This window comes from Mustela nigripes, chromosome 3 (genome assembly GCF_022355385.1).
Source record: "Mustela nigripes isolate SB6536 chromosome 3, MUSNIG.SB6536, whole genome shotgun sequence".
Taxonomy (NCBI): domain Eukaryota; kingdom Metazoa; phylum Chordata; class Mammalia; order Carnivora; family Mustelidae; genus Mustela; species Mustela nigripes.
Genome location: NC_081559.1, coordinates 127,881,025 through 127,895,415, shown reverse-complemented (window position 1 = coordinate 127,895,415; position 14,391 = coordinate 127,881,025). Strand labels below are relative to the sequence as shown.

At 38.6% G+C, this 14,391-nt stretch overlaps 1 protein-coding gene across 2 annotated transcripts in view; it reads right to left on the bottom strand.

Annotated features, from left to right (window-relative positions):
• The window catches only part of CLVS1 (clavesin 1), a 179,507-nt gene that overhangs the window by 28,437 nt on the left and 136,679 nt on the right, over window positions 1-14,391 (bottom strand). For both annotated transcript variants that reach the window (XM_059394639.1, XM_059394640.1), the window contains exon 4: window positions 3,253-3,363. In XM_059394639.1, the coding sequence (XP_059250622.1) occupies window positions 3,253-3,363 (111 nt within the window). The remainder of the gene's footprint in view (window positions 1-3,252; window positions 3,364-14,391) is intronic.

The window sequence follows — 14,391 nt, the reverse complement described above, 5'->3', positions numbered from 1 at the left end:
ATGTACTAGAAACCGGCCAAGCAGGAGGGAAAACCTGCCCAAATTGCACTTATTTTCAGGAAAATCCACACAGTGGTTAAGCCATAAGTCAATAATGATCATCTCCTACGATTTAGGAATTGACTTCTGAAAGTCTATTTCAAGTCCATCCGTGGAATGGTATCAGTTCCCATACTTCATGTTGCAAGTTCAACGTACACAAGTTATATCCAAGCGTAGGAACACTGATTATACACACACAGGTGTATACTCACAGCCCACAGTTACCATCATGCAATGTAAATGTGACTTTTAAAATACTTAAAATTAGGAGCATCTGGGTGACTCAGTTGGTTAAGTATCTGCCTTCAGCTCAGATCAGAATCCCAGGGTCCCAGGATCAAGTCCCGTATTGGGCTCCCTGCTCGGTGGGGAGTCTGCTTCTCCCTCTCCCTCTGCCCCCCCCTCTCTACTCATGCTTGCTGTCTCAAATAAATAAATAAAATCTTTAAAAAATAATAATAAAAGAAGATACTTATATATAGTATAACAATATACCATAAAATTATTATCAATTATGTCATATACTATAGATTATATTATAATATGCTACCTAATAGAGACATATACTTGCTACATTGTTCTGTTGTATTGATTTTAACTTATGATGTCATGACATCATTTAGAAAGGAAAGGAACAAGAAGCTAAGTACTAACATTCTTTAGAAGAATACTGAAGCAATTCAGAAAATAATGTATATTTTCTGACAGTGGATCTCAATTTTAATAAGAATCTTTGCTTTTGAAGAAATTCATGGGTTCTGGCCTTTGCAAAACACCTCTCAGGAGGAGCTACAGTGTTTGAAGCATGGAAAAGCTAGGGATAAATACTAGGCCTGGTGTTTAGAACAAATATTTGTACCGACCCACCCAATACCTGCTGTTCTTTTTTTTTTAATTTTTTATACTATCAATTTTGTTCATGATGTTCATGTTTTCTGTTTTAAGTTTTTATTAAATTCCAGTTAGTTAACATATGGTGTAATATTAGTTTCAGGAGTAGAATTCAGTGATTCATCATTTACATATACCACCCCAGTGCTCATCCCAACAAGTGCCCTCCTAATTCCCATCACCCACCTAGCCCATCCCTCTATTCCCCCAACTGCAACCCTCAGCTTATTCTCTATACTTCAGAGTCTATTTTATAGTTTGCCTCTCTCTGTTTCACCCTATGTTCCTCTGTCTTGTTTCTTAAATTCTTCACATAAGTGAAATCATACATACTTATTTAGCTTAGCATAATACACTCTAGGTCCATCTACATCATTGCAAATGGTAAGATTTCATTCTTTTTTCATGGCTGAGTAATATTCCATTATATAGAGATACCATATCTTCTTTATTCATTCATCAGTCGATGGACATTTGGGCTCCTTCCACAATTTAGCTATTGTTAATAATGCTGCTATAAACATGTGTCCCTTCAAATCAGTATTTTTGTAGCCTTTGGATAACTACTTAGTAGTGCAAATGCTTGGACTAGGGTAGTTCTATTCTTAACTCTTTAAGGAACCTCCATACTGTTTTCCAGAGTGGCTACACCAGTTTGCATTCCCACCAACAGCCAGCATGGATAGGCAGTGCTGTGGAAACTGGCCTTGTCTCCTGGGGTGCTGTGGGATGGAAGAACTCAGCAGATAGGAGGCTGGACTCTTCACCTATCAGATTCTGTTCTGTGCCCAGAGTTCCAGAAACTCCTTTCTATGGCACCACAGCAAGTGTCAATTGCTTTGTCGGAAGAATTCCACCCGTTCGTTCCTGAGTAGAAGATTCAGCCCCTGGGAAGCCTGAAGCCATATGGGGAAAAATCTAGGACACTTCTCTGTCCTTAGCACTGTCCTGAGTCTTTGCCAGATTGCAAAATGTTTCCAAATGTCTCTGCTTCCTTAGGCTGGTGAGTTCTAGTCTTAGTGCCACCCTTGTTTGGGAATAGGAGAACTATCCTTCCCATAACCTGCTGCCATGTTCCCTCAGGATCTGGAAGGATCTGAGGTTTAGGACTTAGAGACACTGCAGAGTGTGTATCTGTGTGTGGCGTGGGGGCTGACATCATCATTTCCCCCTGCATACACAGACTCTTCCTTGGCATGAGGTGCCCTGGGTATAAGGGCACATGTAAGGTGCTGTTAAGAATGACCCTGGTCAGGGGTGCCCGGTGGCTGTTGGTTAAGCGCCTGCCTTCAGCTCAAGTCAGGATCACTGGGTCCTGGGATCGAGTCTTCGGGATCTCTGCTCAGCAAGGAGCCTACTTCTCCCTCTACCTGCCACTCCCCCTGGTTGTGCTCTCTCTCTCTGACAAACAAACAAATCAAATAATAAATAAGCAAATAAATTAAAGAAAAAAAAAAGAAGAAGAAGAAGAGGAATGACCGTAGTCAGATTCCCTTGACAGGTGGTGCACCTGACCCCGGAGGTAACTGAAATCAGGAAGTTTGAAAGAGAAGAAGCTAAATGGTAAAGCGAACGAGAGTCACTGGGTCTCTACTACATGTGTGGCGTTATGCTCCCTGCTTTCCTCTGCTGCCTCTTTAAATTACCCAATATCCCAGTGACCTGGGTGTTAGTCCCTCTGCCTTTCTAAATGAGGAAACTCAGATACAGAGTGAGTGGTGGAACAATGTTCCGTCTCTTGGGTAATCAGAATGCCACCACAAACCTCAGCTCTGATGGAAGGTGGTGGCCTCCCAAATGTTATCAGCTGAAGTAATTAAGACTTTAAAAGCCTTTTCCTAAGAGCATTATAATTTCTCGTGAAGAATGCTTCCTCAGCCTCGAAGGTGATGAAGCTGGCAGCGATGACCCAAGAGCCATGGGGAAGAAAAAGAAATGGTAAACATTCTTCATCATGATAATACATTTGCAGGACAAAATGCTAGCTATTAAAATACGCCATGAACGGGAAGCTGCTTGACCCCATAGCTCCCTGGAGCATTTACAGTAAAATGGGCATCTGGTATCTGCATGCCTTCAAAGTTTCCTTTGGTTTGTCACTGGGACTCTGAAAATAACTCAGTTCTACTGAATTATTGATTAAATTCAGACCATTTGCAAACTCCAGCTGAGGCTCACATGCTCAGGGAGTGCAGAAAAGCCGAAAACCCACAAGTGCAAAATAAGGGGGGAGAGAGAGAGGGAAGGGAGACAGAGATTGAGAAAAGGGTCCGGTAATTGCCCCTCAGCAACCCGCCATTGGGTGTGTGTTTTCATTACCCGCTTCCTGGTCTTGTCTTTAAGGAATGGCTTGATGAGCGTGTACAGGGCATGAATGTACCAGGGTTGGTTGACAAAATGGACTCCTCCGAAGCGGGCAGGAAAGCTGTCCTGGGGCAGAAAGAGAGAAATGCACACCAATTAGCACACATTCCAGAGATGACTGGGCCCACAGGACTGCAGCCCTGGGACAACCTATTTCTTCTTTCTGACGGAAGCACTAGCTAATATAAGCAAGCAAGCAAACAAGCACACAGCCTTCCTAGCTGCTAATGTTTCCTCTATTCCCCTCACTTCCTTCCTCTCCTCTGACTCTGTAACTTAAACATCATGCAAAGGTGCCAACTCGTGTCTTTCTCAGTTCACAACGGTACGACCTCTGACGTGGCACATAAGTGTGCGTGACCCAGATAGTTAGGGAGTCCGAATTGTGTCATGCATCAGGCAACCAAAGCTTCAGTTCCCGCAAGCCTTGAGCATACACTCCCTCCTCTACCCTCATGCTCTACCTGCCAGCTACAACCCTCTCTGCTGGCATTGTCATGATAGCAGCTGAACTTCCTGGGCATAGGAAGGGACAGGAAAATGATTTCCAAGAATCTGAAGAGATGGAACTCTCTGGAATCCACCAATATCTGACAGTATGTGCTGGCAAAGTTTCTACCAATTCCTGAGCTGGCTCCGTCTTTCATCCCCACAGAGTAGGGCCCAGGGAAAAGAGATTTGTTCAGTGGATGGGCTAGTTGATGCCCCTAACTGAGGGAATACGGGCCTCCTCTCTGCAGATCAATATATTTTGTATATTGTCAGGAATCTTTCAAATGCTTCCAATTTTAGAATCCAGATCAGAGCACAAAGCTTATCTTTTAGAACAACTGAGAAGCTCTTCTCCATGCTAATTAGATCAACAAAATCAGGGCCCTTGACCATGAAGTCCAAGCTAGTCCTGCAGCCCCAGGACCCGATTTCTTGATGGAGGGGTCCCGCAGATTGCATTGCATTCATCTGAATTAATGGAATTAAAAAAGGAGGAGCAACTAATTCAGTTTGAATTGCCAAGTGCACTGCCAATCAATTTCATCACAACAAATATTTTTGTAAAATGTAAGCAAGAAGACATGAAAGCAGAAGGAGCTGAGCTGCCTGAGGTAACATTTCAGGCAGCAGGCTGATCCCCGAGGGTGTATGAAATGTCTTGCCTGGGTCTTTTTTAGTAACGAGGAAGAGGGTTATTAACTTTTTTTCAGAGCCCTGTGAATCTACAGGATCCCTGGGCATCTTCTACACTGAGACCTAGTTCCCAATATAAGTACCTGAACTGTGTACATAATGGTCAATATTTTAAAAGACTTAAAAATTATTTTTGCCCCTACCTACACATTTTACAGAATACAAAGGAATTGTATATTTTGAAGATAAATCCAGATGATTTGATTAAAAGTCTGTGTTTTGGAGGACATGTATTCTTTTATTTTAATTATTTTATTTTAAAAAAATTAAAGAAACTGCCAGGTAAGAGTAGAGAGGCTTTTCATACTAATTTGTCCATGTGTCATAATCTCTCACTGTGCCTGATCTGGTTTTAGACATATAAAAGTTCTTAATAAGGCTGTTTTTTCTCTTTGAGGTAGTTTGGGATCTAAAAATTCTTTGGTGCTTTAAAAAAAAAAGAGAGAGAGAGAGAAGATCGCTCACCGGAGTTTTTCCTTGGTGTAAGTGCTAAACGGAAACCTCACTCTTTTTGGTCCTTTTGAACTTGTTATTCAGAAATATAACTCATTATCCCACACTAAGCATGGGTTCTGAAGGACTCTAGAAGACGAGGTGAGTACTATAAAGGGTTTCTCTATAAAACCAGGGCTTTACTATCTTTTTCTAATAGGTCCAACAAGAGGGTTTTTATTTCTATTGACAGCCTATTGTGTTATACATTTTTAGGTTAGTAATGTAGAAGAATATGTTGTGAATAATACTCTAGAGGCAGTAGGCAAAATCTCAAAGAAAATATTAGCTTTTTAAAAGTGTCTAGAGACTCACTCCTATTTTAGTCTATGGAAACTCAATCATCAAAAGACATCAAAACCATCTTCTCTTTGTGTCAGAGGAGGTTGAAAGTAAAAACGCAAGGCTGAGACCCAGTTCGTTCTCTCTAGGTTGACCCTGGTTTCATGTCTGTCAGCTTGAAGACATGGGATTTTATTGATCTCATCCAGGTCAGCCAGAAACTATGTGCAGATACACACATGTAAAATCCTGTGCCTCTGAGATCTGGGTTTGGGCCAGAGTAGAAACAAGATCACTTCCATCAGGTCTCTCTCCAAAATATTCAAGTGAAAAGCCCTCTTGTCTAATGAAGATGACGTGAAAATGTTCTGTTTTTTTCAAATGAGCCTGCCCACATTATTAATAATACTGTGTGTAAGTGTGCGTGTGTGTGTGTGTGTGTGTTACAAGGGAAAAATGAAGGAAGGAAAAATTAGCAAACACAACCCTTTTAGAAGCAATGTTAAGGGACGCCTGGGTGGCTCAGTTGGTTAAGCAGCTGCCTTCGGCTCAGGTCATGATCCCAGCGTCCTGGGATCGAGTCCCATATCGGGCTCCTTGCTCCGCAGGGAGCCTGCTTCTCCGTCTGACTCTGCCTTCCACTCTGTCTGCCTGTGCTCGCTCTCGCTCGCTCTCTCTGACAAATAAATAAAATCTTAAAAAAAAAAAAAAAAAGAAGCAATGTTAAGTGACTCTTAATCTCACAAAACAAACTGAGGGTTGCTGGGGGGAGGGGGTTGGGAGAAGGGGGGTGGGGTTATGGACATTGGGGAGGGTATGTGCTTTGGTGAGTGCTGTGAAGTGTGTAAACCTGGCGATTCACAGACCTGTACCCCTGGGGATAAAAATATATGTTTATAAAAAATAAAAAATTGAAAAAAAAAAGAAGCAATGTCTGTCATTGTTGATGATATTGCCTGGTCTCATTAGCAAATGACAGATACAGGAAAAGCAAACCACAGATAAAGGGGAAATATCTCCTAAGACTCCAAGGGGTTCATTACTCTCCTGGAGATGTACTTCTTAGGTCCTGGAGCAGACCCACCTCAAGCTGGTAGGCTGAGATTCAGTGATGGTGTAACACTGTCAGAGTTCTTTGTGACTAAGGAGTATGTGCTAAAACATACCCTAGGCTCAAGAAAATGGTGTTAATTTCTGTCATTTCATTTCATGCATCTGTCAGTAAAAATATAATATCACTTCAAGTTATAAACATACACAAATCATAAAATGTGTTCCCCAGGTTATTCGCTTATGGTAAAAATAATATCTACTCTAGAAAAGTAAAAAATAGATTCAAATTTTTTTTGAAAAACTATAAAGTAGAAAAAGGCAAGGAAGACAAAAGAAAAATCATGTATATTCTCACTGCTAAAGACATACTCCTACTAATTTCAATCACTCAGGATGAGCTACATTATATTGTAATAACACACAAGCCCTGCTTTTTCACATTTAAAACCATAAGGATTTATTTCTTGCTCACGCAGAATAGAATGTCCTTGCTTCATTGGCAGGGAGCCACGCTTGATTTGCTCTCAGCCAGGGATGCAGCCTTGCCCATCTGGAACAGGGCTACTTGCCATAGCTAAAGAATCACACCTTAGCTCTTAAGTGAGGCCACCAGAAAGTGACACGCTCCATCTATCATATGGGCCAATCATGTGCCTGACCTCAAACGGGTCAAGAAATGGGATCCTACGATAAGCCTAGTCAGGGAAAGATCAAAAATGCAGGCGGACAGCACTAATAATTACTCAAGCTCTGTTTCCTTCTTCCCTTCCTCTCCTTTCCTTTCCTTTCCTTCTTTCCTTCCCAAATGGGATCACGTTTTTAAAATTGGACTTAATAACTATTTCTTGATGGCTTGATGCTGGTGATACAGTATCAAATGATACAAATATAGCATTTATGGGGTAGTAGGGACACAGACAATGGCAATCAAGTAATGATTTGTTTAGCGTCTTCGATTCTTCACTAAAACATCAGTGCATACCTTGCACCTTTATATTTCAGCACACAATTACGAGGGCAAGCGCATCTTCCAAACTAGTCCTCAAGGCATTCCAGCTCCACTTTCAAAGAGCACTTTCTCTAACCCCCTGATACCTAGAATACTGGCTCAACAACTGACCTACAAATCTGAGCTCTACTCACTCATGTTCAGGATTCCCTATTTGCTCTCTGAATATTCACATTAAGGGTATTTACATCCTTGTGTTATGTTTCCTACATGAGATCGCTATTCAAGCATCTAAGTGTTAGTAGGATAAGTATCTGATATCATAAAGTATAAAAAGTAGAATAACACTGACTTGAGAAAAGTGGAGGAGGGGCCAGTGACCAAAAGAGTGATGGGGAAATAAGGAATAGGTCAGAACATAGAGGATAATTTTTAAAAGAACTGAAAAAGCCAGTGGACAGGGACAAACTCAACTATGAAAGGGAAGGAGATGGAGGAAAGTCTATTATACATAAATCTAGCAGTGGAATAAATATTGCACATGGGCCTTCATTGTGGAAAATAAGAGGGTAAACTAGAAACATAGAGCATTATGAATGTGATTAGATTCTTTCTGAGTAGTGCAAGGTACCTGGGTAGAAGCAGTAACACTTTAGCTGAGAATTGCAGCTAATTAAAGAATCAGGGTCAGCTCCCTGGAAAGAACTGTTAATGCCCTGATTGTCACTAACCGAGAGAGAGTGCCTTATAGGAACTGCAGAGCTGCCAAAACCTTCCTGAGATATCATGATGCTGTGGCCACTCACCAGATGACCATTTGTGCCAGCATTCAGATTTTATTACTAAGTAGCATCCAGTCCTCTGCATGCCAATAATGAGGATACCTTCTCCTTCCCCACTGGGATGCTGTCAGAAGTGAGGACAATCAGGACTTTTGACTATAACCAAGAGATACTGAAACCACTGCCACCACAGTGTCAATGGAGACCACGTGGGAAGCCAGAACTCCTGTCACTGCCTAGTAGTAACAAGGAGGTCCTCTTCTTTGAGTGTCACCAGAGGTTGAATGAGGAACCTGGATGTCTGCCTCCATCTGGCAGTAATGAGACAGCATACTCCCCTTTTCTTGCCAGAGTGTTATAAAAAACAACAACAACAACTACTAAAACTAAAGGTTTATGTAAGATCCAGAACTTCAGAACATAATACAGAAATGTTCAAGTTAAAATTTAAAGATCACTCTTTATATCAAGAACTAGAAAAATCTCAAACTGAATGAAAAATGAGGTCTATACGAAATGACAGACATGTATAATTAATTGAGAAAGATTTAAATTATCAATCATAAAAAATATTTCAACAACTATGAACATGCTTGACACAAATGAAAAAAAATAGAAAAACTCAGAAAAGAAATAGGAAGTGCTAGCAAAGAAATAGAAAATATAAAGGAGAACCACAATTTGAAATTTTGAACTGACGAACTATAATAACAAGAAGAAGTAGTCGGAATTCAGCAGATGGGCTCACCAGTAGAATGGAGGAGTCAGAGGAAAGAGTCGGTGAACTGAAAGATAGAACAATACAAATTACCCAATCTAAACGACAGAAAGAAAACAGACCTTAAAGAAAGCAGACTCTTAGGGACCTGTGGGCCTATAATAAAAGATTAAGCATTTGTGACATGAGAGTACTAAAAAAAAAGGAGTAAGAGGGCGAAGCTGGAAAAGAACGCAAAAGAATGGCTGAAAGTTTCCAAAATGTAGGAAGAAACATAAACCTACAGATTGAAGAAGCTAAACAAACACCAAACAGTATGAATTCAAATAAACTGATGCCAAGACTCATTATAACTATATTTTTGAAAAGCTAAAGACAGAATAGTGATGGTAGCCATAGAAAAACAATATCTTGGCTATTGCAGAAAAACAAATGAAATGACAGTAGATTTCTCATTAGAAGCCATGGAGACAAGACGGAAGTCACATGATATTTTTCAGGTGCTGAATGCAAAGAACCATAAACCTAGAATTCTATGTCCAACAAAAATATCCTTCAGGAATGTACGGGAAATCAAGAAATTCTCATATGAAGGAAAACCAAGTAAATTTGTTGACAGCAGACCTTCCCTAAAAGAATGGTTTAAGGAAGTGCTCCTCAAGAGAAAGGAAATGATGAAAAAACCTTGGGTCATTGGAAAGGAAGGAAGGAAGAATACAGCAACCAAAAATATAGGTAAATATAATAGACTTTTCTTCTCCTCTTAAGTTTTCTAAGTCAAAGGAAAGATCATGACCCTGTCTAATGGGGTTCAAAATGTGTATAGGGGAAACATATATAAAAATTATATTATAATTTGGGGAGGAAAAGGATGTAAAGGGAACTAAGGTTTCTATACTTCACTTGATAAAATATCAACATCAAAAGACTGTGGTATTATAAATGTATTGTGTTATTCCCAGAGCAATCACTAAAAAAGCCGTACAGTGAGATATACTCAATAACACCATAGATAAGTAAAAATAGAATGCTAACAAAAGTGCAAGCAACTCCATGGAAGGAAAAAAAGGAAAAATAGAAATTCAAAACAGAGAGAACAAACAGAAAAGATAAAATAAAATGGCAGACTTAAGCCCTAACAAATCAATAATTCACTTAAATTTAAATGGTCTGAAAACAGCATTTAAAAGGCAGGGATTGGCAGACAGAATTAGAAACATACAGTGTGTGATGTGTGTGTGTCTGCATATGCTGTCTGTAAGAAACTCACCTCAAAGATAGCTATGTAGGCTGCAAAATATATGAAGTAAACACTGATAGAACTGAAAGAAGAAAGACAAATCCTCAAATACTGGCAAATTCAACATCCGTCTTTCAACAATTGATACACTTTCAGACAGAAAAATCAGTGAGCATACCAAAGAACTCAATAATGCCATTAATAAACAGGATCTGATTGATACGTGTAAAATGTTCCATTCAATAGCAGCAGAATACGCTGACTTTTTAAGTAACCATCGAATATATATCAAGACAGACCATACCTGGGACATAAAAAAACCACAACAGTCTTAAAAGAAGTGAAACCAGACAGAGTATATTCTCTGTCCATATGGAATTGAACTGGAAATTAATAACAGAAAGATAACAGGAAAATTTTCAAGCACTTGGAAACTAGAGAACACATGTTTAAATAATTCATGGATGGGTCAAAGAAGAAGTCTCAAAGGAAATTTAAAAATGCATGGAACTGAAGGGAAATGAAAATACAATGTATCAAAATTTGTGAAACACAGCTAACGCAGTGTTGACAGGGAAATTTATAGCATTAAACACATATATACAAAAAGAAGAAAAAATCTTAAATCAATAAATTAAAGCCCCCACCTTAAGAATGTAGAAGAACAAACTAAAGTCAAATCAAGGAGAAGAAGGGAAATAGCAAAGAGCAGAAATCACTGGTATTGAAAAAAGAAAAAATAAAATCAATGAAACAAAGAGCTGACTCTTTGAAAAGGTCAGTAAGATAAACAAACTTTTAGTAAGACTGACACAGAAATAAAATCACAGAAATATCACAAATAACCAAGATCAGGAACCAAAGAGCAGATACTGCTACAGACTTTGCAGACATTAAAAGGAAAATCAAGGAATACTACAAGCAATTATACACACATATACATGACAACTGAGAATAAAGACCCATTCCTCAGAAAACACAAACTACCACAACTCACCCAATACGAAACAGGTAATTTGAATAGTCCTTCACTATTAAGAAAATCATGACATTTGTAATTTTGAAAGTAAATCACTGGGTTCAGATAGTTTCACTGGAAGATTCTACTGAACTTTCAGAGCTAGCACCAATTCTATACAATCTCTTCCCGTAAATAGAGGAAAAGGTAACACTTTCCGATTCATTTATGAAGCTGGGATCACCCTGATACCAAACCAAAACAAAAAGAGTACCAAAAAATAAATTGCAGACCAATATCCTTCATTAATATCATTGCAAAAATCCCTAACAAAATATTAGCATACAGAAACTGACAATATATGAAAAGAATTATACACTATTGATGTGGGAAACAGAGACAAAAGAAAATTAAATTCCCTTACTATCCATAGCCCATTGCCAGGTCCTTGAAACAGGCAGAGTGAGAGTCCCCTATGAATTCAGCTGCCTCAATGTTAATACTTTGCTAAGGGAAAAAGGCCATCTTAGCCTGACCCACAGGATCCTGTAAATCTACTTTAACATATAAAAATTATTTTGGAAATTTCCTTTATATCTACCCCCAAGATACTTGCTGGCAATCATCCCCCAAGCATGTGACCTACTGATATATATCTGAAGGGTCTCGTGACTAAGGTTTTATTAGATGGTAATAAATGACCTTTTCAGAACAATAGCTACCCCCCTCAAGGTCCTGGAAACCTTGCTTCCAAATTCCTTAGAGACTTACCCTATCCCTAACCCTCTCCCTACTTGAAAGTATATAATAGGCCATTCCTCATATCCCCAGGGCAGCTCTTTCTGCCCATGGGCCCTGTCCTCTTGCTTTAATAAAAACCACCTTTTGCACCAAAGATGTCTCAAGAATTTTTTCTTGGCCTTCAGCTTCAAACCCTAACATCTTTCCTACATCACTATGATCAGTGCGGTTTATTCCCAGGACGCAAGGCTGGTTCTGTGTTTTAAAATCAATTAATTGATTAATTAACCATGTTTCTAGTTCCTATATTTGCTACCTTGACATCTTGGGACTTCGGGATGAGAAAGGAACTTCCTTTTGGCTGATTCTTAGAGGATGAGGCTTGGCAGGAAACACTCCTTTCATATGCAAACTAGCCAATGCACAACCCGTACCCCCAACTGCCTCCTTTATCAGACTCTGACTCAGGGCCACTGTTCTTCTGACCTAATCATCCCCATGGTCAGGTACTAGCCAACTAAAGACAGCTCCTAAATTCAGGAACCCACTGAAATTATTCAAACTAGCCTAAATACTAAACCTGCTTAGCTCTTTTTCCCGGCCTTGCTCATTTCTTCCTATGAATATCACACTTAAGACTCTTGCCACAGTTTTCTTCTCACTCCCTCTGCCTCCTGACTAACTAGAAGTCTTCTTGTGCCCCTCCCATCATGGTTTGCCATGCCTTTGCTTCTAGTGATCTGTGAATACAATGAATTTTTCCTTTCATGACAGTCATTTCCATGTCTCTGTGTCTTATCATACCTGATTAAAACAAATCCCAGTTGCCTTTACAACAGTAATCCATTGTTTTAACAGGCCGAAGAGGAAAAAAATCACATGATCCTATCAAGTGATGTAGAAAAAGAATTTGACAAAATTCAACAACCATTCATGATCAAAACTCTTGGAAAAATAGGACCCTTACTTGCACATAATATGATTATCTACATAAAAAATCCCAAGGAATCTATTTTTAAAAAGCCAGAAACCAATCCTCCTATAACTAATGAGTTCATTAACATTGCAAGGTACAAATTGTATTTTTAGGTACTAACAATAAACAGAAAGATGCCAAAATTTTAAAAATGCATTACTATTTACAATTGCTCCAAAAATTAAATACTTAAGTGTAAATCTGACAAAACATATCCATGATTTGTATGCTGAAAACTACACAATGCTGATGAAAGAAGTCAAAGATTTGAATAAATGAAGAGACCTATTATGTTGTGAATTGAAAGTAAACCTACTAAATACGTCAGTTCCCCTCAAATTGATAGACAGATCTATCTGCATTATCTATCAAAAGCCAAGTGAGATTTTTTTTTCTATAGACATCAACAGAAACATTCTAAAATTTATATGGAAAGGCATAGAACTTAACATAGCTAAAACAATTTTGAAAAGAAGAATAGAGTGGAAGAAATCATTCTACCAAATTCAAGGCTTATTATAGCTGTCATAATCAAGACTGTGTGGTATTGGGGGAGGGAAAAATGCATGGGTCATTGAAGCAGAATAGAGAACTCAGAAATAGATCCACACAAATATGCCCAACTGATTTTTGACTAAAATACAAAAGCATTTCACAAGAGGAAGAAAGCTATTCAACAAACAGTGCTGGAGAAACTGGACTTCCATAGGCAAAATAAATGAACCTGACTTAACCTACACATCTCATACAGAACTTAACTGAAAATTCATCATGGGATTAAATGTAAAACATAAAACTATACAGTCTTGGAAAAATATTGGGGACAGTCTTTAGGACTAGACTAGACTAGACAGAGCTTTTAGACTTGACTCCAAAAGCATGATCCATAAAATGAAAATAATAATAAATTGGATATTGTCAAAATTAAAACTCTTGCTCTATAAAAGTTCATGTGAAACAGCTGAAAAGAGAAGCTACAGAGTGGGACAAAATATTTGCAAACGACTTATCTCACAAAGAGATAATATCTAGTATATATAATAAGGCTCAATCTCAACAGCAAAAAGGCAAACAGTGCAATTAAAATATGGGCAAAAAGCATGAAGGGACATTTTACTCAAGGAAATATACAGATGTCAAAGAAGCCCATGAAAAGTAGTTCCATATCATTAACCATTATTGAAATGCAAATTCAATGAGATATCACAATATAAATCTATCAGAATGTCTTTTAAAAATAAAAACACCAAATGCTGGCTAAGATGTGGAGAAACTAGATCACTTCCACATTGTAGGAATGTAAAATGGTAATAGTCACTCTGGAAAACACTTTGGCAGTTTTCTGAAACCCTAAACATAAAACTACCATATGACCCAGTAAGTGCACTCTGGAACATTTATCCCAGAAAAGTAAAAACTTAGTCCACACAAAAACTGGCACATGGAAGTTTATAGCAGATGTATCTGTAATAGCCCCAAACTGGAAATAACATAGATCTTCAATGAGTGAATGGTTAAACGAATTAGTGCATTCAAACCATAGAACACTACTTAGTAAGTAAAAGGAAGAATTACTGATATACACAATAATCTGGATAAATCTATGGAGAATTTTTGCTATGTGAAAAAGCCCATCCCGAAAGGTTACATACTGTATAATTCATTTCTATAACATTCTTGAAATGACAGGTTTATAGAAACAACAGATTAGGGGTTAC